Consider the following 13,190-nt stretch of genomic DNA (forward strand, 5'->3'; position numbering starts at 1 on the left):
CTTGCAATTTCACGGAGAGGGTGGGCGGATTCCCAGAACGCAGGCCTGGCGGGGAAAACGTGACATGTACCACTTGACTCGAGTCGGGAGGCAAAATGTTCTCCAGTACTCAACTCCCCTCATATAGTCATGACAGATCGAGAAAGCATAGGCAAGAGACACATTTTATTTTCCTTTCTTATAATGAACAGTTCAAGTGAAAGGGTGGGACATCATGGAATAAAATCCGGCAAATCTTGGATTGAGATCAAATTTCACTTCTCAGGGTAGCAGAAATGTGTCATCATGTTAACCAAGAGAATTGGGTTCAAAGTCTGATTACATCTTCCTGTATTTTGCCCATTATTCCTAGTAACAATGATAGACAGAAATGTAATACTTTTCTTTTATATGGTGTACCGTTGAAAAGTTCTGCTGGGAAGGTCAGCACGTGTTGTTCATTCAAAAAGGCAAGACCGAAAGGTCACATCCACAACACCCTCAGAGTCACCGATATCATGGATTGTTTCAAACTCCGCCTGGGGCCGATTAATGTGAAAAATTTCACAATGTCTATAAGTAATCCTACACTCTTTCCCTTAAACACTTTTTAATATTTTTTCACATATGAAAAGCACATATATTTGCAGACTTTTAAATATTGCATCTCTTCTATTTTCTGCCGATTCCAGATTTACACTCAAAAACCTTTCTGTTAATTTCAGGTATATTCCCTGAGAAACGTTTTTCTTCTCTGAAAGATTAACAGGGGTTATAAAGTTTCACTGATCCTAGAAAATACCCCGAAGTGCAGCTTAAAGGTTTTTCCTATGCCTCTTTTCATTTACCACCTCAGAAGCAAAGATTTAAAGTCAGTAGATCCCTGTCTTAAGAATGTCTTACTTGTTATATCACAGAATTCCCAGAAGTCAAATTCCACAGAACACTTACTTTACACAAACTCAACTAAACTCGTACTAAACTATAACTTATGACTTCTCGCCAAAACGCCACATTCTGTGAGTCGTTTGGTTCTCCGGCAATCCATCTGAAGTAAAAGTAATACAAATAATGGCATTTAAAAACTCTTATGTTGTTGTTTTTTTCCAGTCTAAGAAGGTAACTCGTGAATGAAATTAACCTAATTTGGACTCTCTCTCTTTCTTTCTCTCTCCTTCTCCCTCCCTCCCTCCTGCTCAGTCTCCTTCTCTCCCACATAGAAATCCAAGAAAAACTAGGCTACAGCAAACCTTGCCAGGAAAACACAAATGCAGTCTTTCCAACAGTCCTAGTACACTGCTACATAATAAAATAACCAAATGATGTTTGTGGAACCAACAGGAAGCTCGCTGTTGTGGAGAACAGTTGACTAAACAATGAAGCTTTGGGCAGCATTGCTCATCTGTTTTTTTTTAATTAGAGTAGTTCAGTCAGAACCTCACGTACACATGCAGTTATTAATAATCAGGTTAGTTCCCATTTGTGTGTGTGCATCTGTGTTTTTTGTGGTTTAATCAATGAATGTAAACATTTCCAAACTGATCAGAATTGTGAAAGAGAAAATATATCTAGATACATAGCTTTTGTCACAGTACCACCACTTATAACAAAATATATTCAGATTCCAACTCTTGAAGGACGGGGAAAGGAAATCATTCAGGTAACAATCAAGTGGCGTTCCTTATAAAAACAAGTTTTCTTACAAGCACCCTTAAATAAGCAGTAAGAGTTGTTCAAGCTTAATTCAGTTCAAACTAACCAGAATTTAAAAATACATTTTCCTCAGCAGCAGTTCAAACCATGAAGGGAGGTGCCTCTCCTTGGGTCTAAAGATGATTATTATGATCTGGATTCTTGGACTTTACTTTATTTCGACAGTAAACATACACCCAATCCCAGAAGGTGAAAAACAACAACGAAGAAAAAAGAAAAAAAAGAAAAAAGCCAATCTTTTATCAAACGGTGTGAACCTTGAGCCAAACTCGAACCTTTGTTTCACATAACAAAAAAGACAAACATTTATTTTACTGAGCTTCCTCGGTTCAACTTTGAAAGGGGCAGCAGTGTCCAAATACATTGTTGAGGCCTTTTTTGTTCTTCCTCATATGATCTACTTGTTTCATTATTGAAATGTATGAATAGCATCCATACTTGCTTCAGACATGCAACTATTGCCTCATAAATGCTGGCCCGACCTTATTGCAGCAGAACACTGTCAGGATTCAGGCAGTAAACTACAGTAAACTAAAGCCAAAGCTATAAAACCTAACAGTTTACAATGTTTTTTGTAAGTTAAATCTGGAGAACCTTGCCGTTTACTTTTCATGATTACATTATAGTGGAGGTGCCATCAACTTCCCCGCCCCACCCACAATTCTGGACATCATAGATAGACCTAATTAAATATTTGTGTCCTGGCTCTGACTAGGGAAGCTAAAATGTATTGAACCAAGCACTAGATTCAAGTCCAAACCCATATAAATACTCAAGAGGCAGGCATTTAGTTTGGGGGTTTTATTGAAAGGTTAGCATATATTCAGGGTCAGCCTACAGTTCTGTCATTTTAGCATGAACGCATTAGACATTCCTATATTGCAGATCAGCGTTTAAAGATTTCTCCTGAGCCCTCATGAAATGCAATCTATTATTTATGATAATAACCTAGAAATAATATTTAAAAAATGCGTCCTGCTGATTACTGTAGCTAGGATACTACCAATTGCACTACAGATTGCAGTGAGTGTTTCTTCAGATTGTAAGTGGGTTCTCTAGAGGTATTGATGTTGTTAAATAAAATGCTACTTAGGTCCCATTGACCATTCTGCAAAGTTTCATTACGTTTTTTTAAGCGGGTCATCAAAGTTGAGACGAACACTCATTTCCCAGTGCTTATAGTGCAATGATTTATGGAGGAGGAGTGATTAGATAGAGACTGACAGTGCAGCGGTGAAGCCCTCGTTTCAATCTTGTTACCTAGGTTACCTTGATTATGCCATCTCTGATACGTGGTATGAAAGAAGCGTGTGGGAGGAGGGGGATTTTAGGGCCTTAATCTACAAGGGCTGTTGGGGGGGGGTCTCTTTTCATGGACAGAGTGTGAACACGTTTTCACAGTTCCTTAAGTTTTAAACCCCCTCTTTCTCTCAAGAATGAGATTGGCACACCGCCCAGGGTTTGAAATACAGTTACTCCTTTACCTGCTCTCTTGGCCGATGAGTTATCCAGCTCTCCTAGGTCGCTCAGGGGGCCGTGGACTGGCGTCTCTGCCTCAGGCGTCTCAAAGTTCCCCTCCGAGTCTGAGCTGTGAAAGAGGAGAGGGTGGGGGGAGAATGTCAGTGGCTTGCCGATAATATCTTTTTGGTTGGCTTTTGTGTGGCTGCATTCCTGTAGGAGCAAAAAAACGACCACTTGTTGAGAAATACCCAAATCAAAACCAGCCGCATTTAACTCGACTAACTTTTACTAAAGGTCTATTAATATTTGTCAATTTATTATTTCTCTGTAATCATTTGTATACCTTTCCCCCCAAAAAATGTTAGCAATAGGAACATTGTGTTGTTTTTGACATTCCTCTGAAAGCATTTCCATGAAAGAGGAATAACAAGTATTTTCTGGTAATCTACAAAAAGCCAAAAAGGACATCAGAAATTAACAAGAGCAGTTGTCACCTGTAGCTTAAGTAGGTGGCTCCTTCTTTTCATGTGGAAAATGCTATTGCAACAATTCTCTCTTAAATTTAAGTTGCCATTCAAAAATAAGACCAAATTCCAATGCTTCTCCGTTTTTCGGTCAGACACGTAAATCTGCAACCAAATCATTTGTAAAACAACCTCAGAATATAGTTCAAGGAGGTGAAAAGGAACTAAATCAAAACTTTGGCCAACATTGCAAAACCAGTACGAGATAATTACAAATTACAAACGCAGTACATGATGCAGAAAAAAATGAAGCCTCGGCCCAAAAAATCTGCCACCAAGAACCACACATATAATTTGCAATCAGTTGGAGGGGGGTCAACATTTTATTCAATATGGGTCTGAACACTAATTCTGTCCTAGGAAAATCAGCGGCCACATGTTCTTATTTTCTCTCAGAAACCCACCACATCAAGAGGCAGCTACGGAGGATGATATATCCAGTGGTTCTAGACAAACAAGTCAGTAAGGACGTTGGCCCCGGGAGAAATTTCCTGTCGTTGTTGTTAGCCACCTGCTGTTTCATAACGACTTTTTGGGGAAGTAAGGCTGCCAGGAAAAGCTTTCAAACGGATCAAAACAAGGGCCCTACATTAGCAGACAGAAGTGTCATATTTGTTTAGGTTACTGGAAGACAAACCAGCCATTGGGTGAATGGGCTGGCTTCTAGACAAGTCTATTAAAGGGTTCACAATGAATTGCAGGTGCCCGTGTCTTTAAATTTGACTACGCCAATTATTTTCAACATTATGGGGAAAACAAAATGGATACAAGAACCTGTTTCTCTGTATTTTAAGGCCTGCATTTTGTGAGCAGCTTTGATCACATATAGAAAACCTACTTTTTAACACTCCAGGGATACCTTAAAGATTGCATGCATCAAAAGAAAGAAATGCAGCATGCTTTTAATCTTTGCAGGATAAAAGGAGAAATGAGGAGAACTGACGCTTCCTCAAAAATCAACGATGAATATTTTTAACATGGAAACAACTTGGCAAAATGTACAATGCCTTAGTTTGTCAAAAATTAACACCCTTGAATATAATGTGAAAGCAAAGCTCCTTTGAAGTCACATTTTAAACACTTTTAAGAGGCAATTTAACATCCTGTATTGACAGCTGCTGTGTGGAATTGTAGAAGAAACCTTGATTAGAGCCCTACATTCATTACATCAACCCAACACAATATTTACTGTCTTCTAAATGTAGAAACATGGTATAAGTCATGCAGCAAGTCACAAGACAACTACGTAAATATACTGTACGAGTGTGGGAGGTGTCTTCTGTTTTTGTTGTGGCCCTGCTTTTGGCTCCTTCGCTGGTCTCTGAATTGAACACATCCCTCCAGACTCTGAAATGTTCCATGGGTCCAATAGTTTGAGTAAATCAGCATATTTAAATTTATCAGCTGTAGGCCTACCTAGGAAAATAATTACATTCACCCCCTCCCTGGGACCATCCCGATTCGAAAGCATTTCATTCCACTTGTTCCTGTATAGGTCACCATAATGAAATCTTCAGTAAAGAACAGTCTGAAATAAGTGTGTAAATAAACTGACAAAGGATCAAAACATCCTGTGAATCTAACCTCAGCCAGAGTTTCTCCAACTTTGGGTCTTCTGGTGTGCATTAGAAATGAACAGCAGTCCGCAGCAAAGTGTTGGGTTTCAGAAATCCAGACTTTGAGGGGCATTATCTCAAAAAACAGATATCAGGAATTGTAGCACTTAAACCCATTGGAAAATAACAATTTATTTGAGGTGTGTCTGAGGCAGGGCAATTCCCACCTGGACTGGGAGTGTGCAATATTCACCACAAACCTCACTTAAAGTTGTGTAGATTGCCAGTGAGGGGCAAGTGGTTATTATGCCAGCAGAGGATGAGGCTGAACACAGGTCTGTGAGCAACGTTTCTGGGTGATCGTACACTATAAGCATTAACCAAAATCTGAAAATGAAAATGTTTTGAAACGTGTCGGAAACGGTTCTGTTCAAATGGGAACTATGGGAAGTTGGGCTGTTTAGTACCAGGATGTAAAAATCCTGACCTAGGCTTTCTTCCTTCTGACCTACCACTTTTAATTTCTCTCACAATGTCTTTAAAATCTACCCGTCAACTTAGCACTTAAAAATGCTTCTGCCAGTGTCTACAGATTAGTATCCTCACTGTCCTCAGTAGGGAGGATAGGCCTGCCAAGTTGGCCTGGCTGTAATTGAAAATGCATTTCCCAGAGGTGTGTTTCAAATAAGCATGAAGCTTAGCACATGTGCTAGAAATGGGCTTCTTCTTTTTTATTTGTTTTTGTCGTACCAACATTAAAGGCAGCAACAAATGTCAGTAAACATCAGCCGAGATCCCTGCTACAAGTGTCACTCTCACACACACAGGCACACAGCTGTGCACATACAAGATCACTCAGCTCATAATCCTTTAGGAACACAGGATGCAAATGAGTCAGCCTAAGCAGAAGGCAAGCAATTCGCAATTTTTTTCTTGTTTTCTTTGTCGGGAAGCAGTTTAGTCTTGGATGGCTACTTGGAAACTAGCACACACACATAGATGCCCTCCCCCTCTGCCCCAAGTCACTTTATAATGCTTATCCTCTCTCACTGGGTCGGAACTAAAGATTGACACAGATGTGAAAACCAGCACATTAGCCCATCCCATCCCTTCTTTTCATTTCCTCTCCTTTTTTCTCAGCATTGTCGGTTTCACCAGGGACCTCCATTCCTCAGGATCAGTGCTATGTCCCAAAACACCCTCAGGCGATCTCTTTGGTAGGAAAAATGGTAAATAAAGAGTATAATTGCCCCTCGGTGCCTCTGGCTGTTTTGCCCAGATCTGAGGAGTAGATACTGGTTTATCTTTTAACGACTACAAATAGACTTCATCTGCAAACCTGGGGATGCATTGTGGGAGGCAGACCCATTCGTGACCAAAGCCTGATTAAACATGAGCAGCAGCATACACCACACAGTGTCCACAGTGGACATGCGTGCAGACGAGCCACCGTTCACCCCCTCGACAAAATCTGCAGCCTACCTGTGCAGCGATGCTAACACATGAGAGACAGGGCAGTCACCCATTTTCTGCACAGACCGTTCCCCACTCGATTCCCACCACAGCTGTCTAGCATGTTTGAAGCCCGGTGTTGAATCTCAGGAACATGACAACCACCTCCTACTTCCTATCTGACATGCTGAGTATGAGCATCACCAAACAAACACCCCCACACACATGCACAGACCCTCACACGCTACATCAAACCCGATCGCCAGGAAAATCTGAGGAGGGGATAGAAAAAGGCCAACTCGCCTGCAGCCCAGGGATTTGTCCTCCTCCTGAGAAAGGTCTTCATCCTCCCCCGGCTCTTCCTCAGCCCCCCCTACCCCACCTTCTCCTCCTCCTTCCTCCCCTCCGCGAACTGCAGACCAGGTCCACTTAGCCCACTGCACGGGCGACAGCATTTGCCAGGGACTGAAAGACATCCCCAAAATGTCTTCGGTCCCCCTTTTGTTTCTGGCTCCTCCACAGAAATGGAGAGATGAAGGGAAAGGAACACACAGCTTCTGACAGCAGATGTCTGTCTTTCTCTCTCTCTCTCTCTCTCTCGCTCTCTCTCTCTGACTCAAGCGCGGATGTGGTTAAAGCATCACAAGTCTCTCGATGGCTGCCTTTGAGTCTTCACTTCCTCCAGAAGCATTTCTCCAAGCCTGTCCTCCCATCGTCCACCGAAACGGCAACTCCTTCAGAACCACAGTTCTCCCTGCTTGCCCTTTCCAGTCTTGAAAAAGCTCAAGGAAGAAAACAGGAGCCTCTTCTAACTCCCCTGTCTCCCAGCTCCCTCGCTCTCTACCTCTGAGCACTGAATGCCAGAACCAAAATCAGCTGGCTGCCAGATAGCGCACACTCTCTCCAGCCCATGGAGAGCCTGCCTCTAGCTCCCCCTTCCACCTCGCTTAATGTCAGGGCTGTGCTATTGTCAACCAACATTGTGGGGGGGGGTGGGGGTGGAAGTTTCCTGTTACAAAAGCCCAGCCGGCCTACTTAGCACAGAAGTCAGACGTCCCCCTTTATGTTATTGGTTGAGCCCAGCAGCAGAGGAGGACTGTGGAACTACACTTTCATGTCAAGACTGCATGCAAATGAGGGGGGGGGGGGGGGGGGGAGACATTTTGAAACAGAGCGAGCGAGAGATAGAGAGAAAGAGAGAAAGAGAGAGAGAGACGCTGCCTGGAATGCCAAACAAGCTGGGATGTCACGCTTGTGTGTGTGGCTGCCCCCTCAGTGAATCACGGGCTTGCGGGTTGGAGTCATGTTGTTTTCATTAACAAGCTCCTCTCAGCCCCGGCAGTCACTGTCTGTGCTGGTTGTCCAGTCACAGTGGCTTCTGTGGACCAAGGAGACCCCCCCCACACACACATAGGCAAGTTTCATTCAACAAATTTACCAGTATGCATTCTGCAATGGATTTACTCGCTGGGGGTGTACACTCTTTTTAATGCTGCAGATTTGATATGCTGTAGGCATTAAAAGGAGGCAGGGTCTTTCATTAGCCCCCAATTTAAATGCAAAAATAAAACCTGGCTACCAATGGTGATGTTGAGTTTAGAATTGGAAAGTTAATTCCCTCCGACTTTGAGAACTACTTGGGATTTGCAGACGAGCCATATTGCTACCAAAAATGGGAAAAAACTGGCTTTATTTTCCAAGCTAGGCTTCAGAAGTTAGATATGCTCCATTTCTTTCCTTTAACTGAAGAGATTTTTAATAGCATATTTTTAGAACTAGCCTCACAAAAAAACTGTGGAAATATCTTTCAAAATAAACTGCAGCGCATATACAAGTTCTTTAGAATACTGCTTTCGAAACTCCTGAATTCCAGCAGGAGAAAAATGCATTCACGCTTCGACACTCTCTCGCTCTGCCCTACATGCTTTGTTTTAAAGATAAGCACTGGAGATGACACATAAAACCAACTTCAGCTGCCTAAACTAAATGACGCATGAGATTAAAAAAATTGTTTCTTATACATGACTAAACTACCACTGGCCTTCACAGCAAAGAAAACAAGACTAAGGAGCATTTCAATGATCCGGCGTATAACTATGGTTAATAATATGCGTCTACCAGAAGGTAATCATTAACTCCAAGTGCATACTATAATGGCCTTTCTTCCTAATTCCAGGGAAACACACGTCTTTGTTGTCTGCTGTCCTATCCCATGTAATTAGAGTCCACAAATAAAGCTTTCTTTCAGTTGCCTGACTTTTCACAGTAAGCCATTGTGGAAGATGTCCATCATTTTTTGGCTCCACCAATCAGCATGTAGGAAACCCAGGCGATGGGGCATCCATACACTGTGGATGGACAATGATTTCAATCATCAGAATGCCACCTAATTAGACCACATGACACCATATGGTGAAAGATGTTTTTTCCTTCTTTGCGATAGGAGATGAATTTTGCAAAACCAACAGCCACTCTGAGGTAATATGTCGAACATTATTTCACCAGATTGGACAGTTTAATTATCACTTTCAAGAGGAAATTGTTTTAAAGCAGGCATGAGATAGTATTTTGCATATGGTCTCAAACTATTTTGGTTTTAGGGTTCAAATCAGTGAGGAAGGATATTCCCCTCCCGAACTATACCAAGTGGATTTCAAAAGTCAAGGCAACGATTGGTGTCAGTAGTGGGATCTTTTATTGATTGACCTACTGTCTCACAGAGACAGGCCAGTCCCTGATAACTTTCTGCTCAAGACAAATCTGTTCAGACTGTACCTGTATCACAACTAAGATCTCCTGGACATTTCTGCTCTCATGCTTTCATCCACTTTCTTACTGAAATGATTTACTCCCATCCGCTCCCGATTACATATGAAAGAAAGTGCATCTAAGCATATATCTATAACTCTATTTAGTCACAATGTTCTCAGGAGCCTATTTGTGGCATTTTATTGCCAATGTGAGCAAATATTACTCTAGCACATGCTATCCAAAGCTTTTACAACAGCCTGGGAGACACCTGGTAAATTAAGTAGCTAATTTTCCCTTCACATTCGTAGGCGGTTAAAAGCAATAGCAAGTTTACATAAGATTTACTAGTCTGTGTTCTGCAACGTGTCTGCTATAATCTCATTATGTATTGACGCCCACGGTGCCACACCCAGCGCAGAGAGAAGCACGACACTTTCTTTATTTAAAAGGCAGATGCCATTCAAAACAGCATCTGCATAATTGATCATTAAGTGTCCCCAGGCGTTCTTGCGGGTTTGTGGTTGAACCGTCTCACCGTGAACTGCGTCAGAAATGGCACCTTTTATCATTGTAGCTGGCTCTGCTGCTCCTCCTCAAAAAGTCAGGGCTGTAAATTCTTTATAAAGCTGGCAAAAGAGAAGCTGAATCTAACAGTTTTTGCTTACTAAGGGCTACAAACGACCACCCACTCTGAACTGCTAAATTTAGAGTGCATAAGAAGTTTTATTCTTCTCTGCCTCTCTTCCATTGCACAACTCTGCACAGGCTAACATGAAGGTTTCACATTTCAAAAACATGGAAATACACATCTTTACTAAACCTGAACAAATAACTCAAACTGACATTTGGGGAGAGAAGGAGAAAAAACCCCAAATAGCACACTACTAATTCTAATACATGACATTATTACTAAGATCTAACTATTTTTCTAAGTTATAAGTACATTTAAGTCGCAGTTTATTAACAGTGAACAAATACATTCTTTATCATCAAATCACTAGAGTAATGTTAGAGGCAAGCCAATGTTTAGGCCATTTGAGTTTCCAGGTACTTTTCTCCGTGCAATATACAAACATGGGGCCAGACTAATAAAAGTACCCAACTAAATTAGCAACATGTCTTCTACTGTAACCTACTGTAAAATGGCCTCTTTAAAATGGTACTTGAAACAATTGTTTGGAAGCAAAGCAGAAGTAGGCCGTGATTTCTTCAAGTGTTCGTGGTGTGTGCGGCTCTTTATTCACCCGTGTTTTATGCGGGTGACTGCCAGGTTAGTATTGAGGGCAATTGGCAGCCTACATCAAGATAGTGGATTTGCATTGGCTTGCAGTAGCTCAACTGAAGATTTTGTTCGGCACATGGAAAGTGTCATGAGAGAAAACAGGTTTACAGCTAGAGAAAAAGCCTATAAGGGATCAGGAAGACTTAATATGAGGTGCATCCCAATGCTAGGTGAACTAAAAGAAAGGCCAGTCAGCTCTTGGGGAGTTATTTCCATTTCCGCGTTGCAAATGGCGCTCCCTCGTCTGAGGGGAATAAAAGTGTCTGCACTCTCACTCCCCTTCTTCTTTCTGATTTCATAAATCCAGAGCACAATCATCCATCTTTAAACAGCTTCCATCCAAGCTCAAGGCTGGGGCCTCTTGAGAATAAAGAGGCCTGTGTCTTGGGGTATTCAGAGGTTATTGCTTTTCCTTACCTACAAATTAGTGGCAAACCCTTGTTTTTTCGCCTCAAGCTCTGCTGCCATTGCACTTGGAATTCCTAGCATTCCTTGCAATGTAACCTCAGCACAACCTTTCACGAGCGAAGACAAACAATGGGGGGGGGGGTCAGGTAATGCGGGGTTGTGCAACAGGATAGAGCTTTAAGGACTGAGAGGAATCGCTTTGGACTAGGCTTTTGTTGTTATTGATTTTTATTTTTTAAGGTAATCTCTTTGGAAATCACATTCAAAAATAACATCCAGCGCAGTTCCTGTCTAAGGACCACCCCTGGGAGCCCAAGCAGAGTACAGTAAAGAGCAGTAAAGTTGTAGTTTAGAATAGATCAAAAACGAGTAAGTGGAAAGATTAGTGATATCACGTGTGGGTTGACTCTCATGGAAAACACACGGGTGTCCGCACAATCTAAGTCACAGAGTCATTTTACACCAAGCGTCCCATCGAGCTCTTGGTCACACCTACAATCACGCAGTCTTGGGGGCCTATTTGAGAATGACGTATACTTAGCAATTACACAACCGCTCCAACCAGGCGGATCCCAAGTCTCTGCAGCTCCGATTAAGAGCTCGGCCTGAATTTTTCATCAGCGTTTCCGGCAGCTCAGCCCGACGGCTCGCTCCACAGATGGCTGCTAGAGTTCAGCGAGAAGCCTGTGCTCTCCCTGCAGGCGTCCCTCAGATCACGTTGCGCGGTGCCTCGCTCCCGCTGTGGTGCATCACGAATGAAGGGAAGGATGAGACGTGGGCAAACACAGGCAGCCACGTGTGAGGACAGCGAGTGCCGCTACAGCTCGGTCCTTCTTTAGGGAATCCAGCTGCAGAGCGAAGCCAGTACCAATCTCACACACTACCCCCCCCAGCTATGAGTGAGTGCTTATGTTTGCGCATCCATTCGTGGTGAAATTATGAAATATGTCGTCCACAAGCTTCTAGATTTGAGACACAAAACCAGAAGAGAAAGGAAACTTGAGGAAAAATTTGTATTTTTATCCATTTGTCCTCTGATCTGTGGTGTTGAAATGAAGTCACAAGATACATCAGTTATATAATAAACATGTTCCACACTTCCAAGGCCTAAGGAAACAGATGATGGGTGTGTGGGGGGGGGGGGTGTTAAACATGCACAGGATCACCCCCTCCTTAACCACAATTAACTCTAATTATGTCCAATTACAATCGTAGTGCTTCATTATCTCCTCGGACTCCTGCTTCAAGCTGCCTCGCTCTCCCCTGGATCACTGGGAAACAGCAGAGGGGAAAGAATAAATAAAACCAACGTGGCTACAGCGCTTCTGGGAAGGAAGGCAGTTCTAGCTCAAGCTCAGCAGCGAAAAAATAAAAAGGAAATGTTACATAATTCACCTTCCTGCTGTTGCTAGGAATAGCCGGGGCGAAGATACAAAATGCTGATGGTACAGTTCAGACAACCCACAATGCAAAGGTTTGGATGACAAACCTCGAAACGCGCCCTGCTGCACAGATGTTTTCCATGCGGTCTGGCCGGCTCCCGGACAGTTCCAGACTGAGTTTCAGAACACAGACAATGTCAGAAAGTGAATGGATAAAAGTAATTTGAAACGGTTTACAGAAATAATACAACAATGAGAGGTAGATCTGGAGGGGAGAGAGGTAGGTAGGGGTTGAGTATACTAACTACAGACACAAATGCTCAATAACCAGGCTATTTGGTTTCCACACCTTCTACAAGAGCTTGCAGCCTATATTAATACCCTAAACAGACATTCACAGCGAAGTCCGTTTTCAGGCTTATTGGAAAGCTAAAATCCCATTTCCCCGGTTTCTAATCACCCTGTCAATCAAACAGCCGAATGCCAGGCACATTTTGAAAATGCAGTTAAAGCTGAATAAAGACTTGGTACCCAAGAAAGCTACTGGGTGGATAAGCTTTGCTGCTTTTTTTAATAATAATTTTTATACCACTGCAGCACTAAATAAATCTGAATTGGGAGAAAAGCTTCCCTCTTCTGGCCAGCCTAAGTAATGAATGCCTTTGTTTCTCATTTAACTCAG

General features: G+C 42.4%; 1 protein-coding gene across 2 annotated transcripts in view; it reads right to left on the minus strand.

Annotated features, from left to right (window-relative positions):
* The window catches only part of tacc1 (transforming, acidic coiled-coil containing protein 1), a 45,839-nt gene that overhangs the window by 23,623 nt on the left and 9,026 nt on the right, over window positions 1–13,190 (minus strand). The window contains exons 1-2 of one of the 2 annotated variants that reach the window (XM_066714388.1): window positions 6,989–7,633; window positions 3,177–3,280 (exon numbers count right to left, since the gene is read on the minus strand). In XM_066714388.1, the coding sequence (XP_066570485.1) occupies window positions 3,177–3,280; window positions 6,989–7,161 (277 nt within the window). In that variant the 5' untranslated portion in view covers window positions 7,162–7,633. Of the gene's footprint in view, window positions 1–3,176; window positions 3,281–6,988; window positions 7,634–13,190 lie in introns of those variants that run through there. The other variant, XM_066714389.1, reaches the window with a different exon arrangement.

The sequence above is a fragment of the Amia ocellicauda genome, chromosome 9 (assembly GCF_036373705.1).
Source record: "Amia ocellicauda isolate fAmiCal2 chromosome 9, fAmiCal2.hap1, whole genome shotgun sequence".
Lineage (NCBI taxonomy): Eukaryota > Metazoa > Chordata > Actinopteri > Amiiformes > Amiidae > Amia > Amia ocellicauda.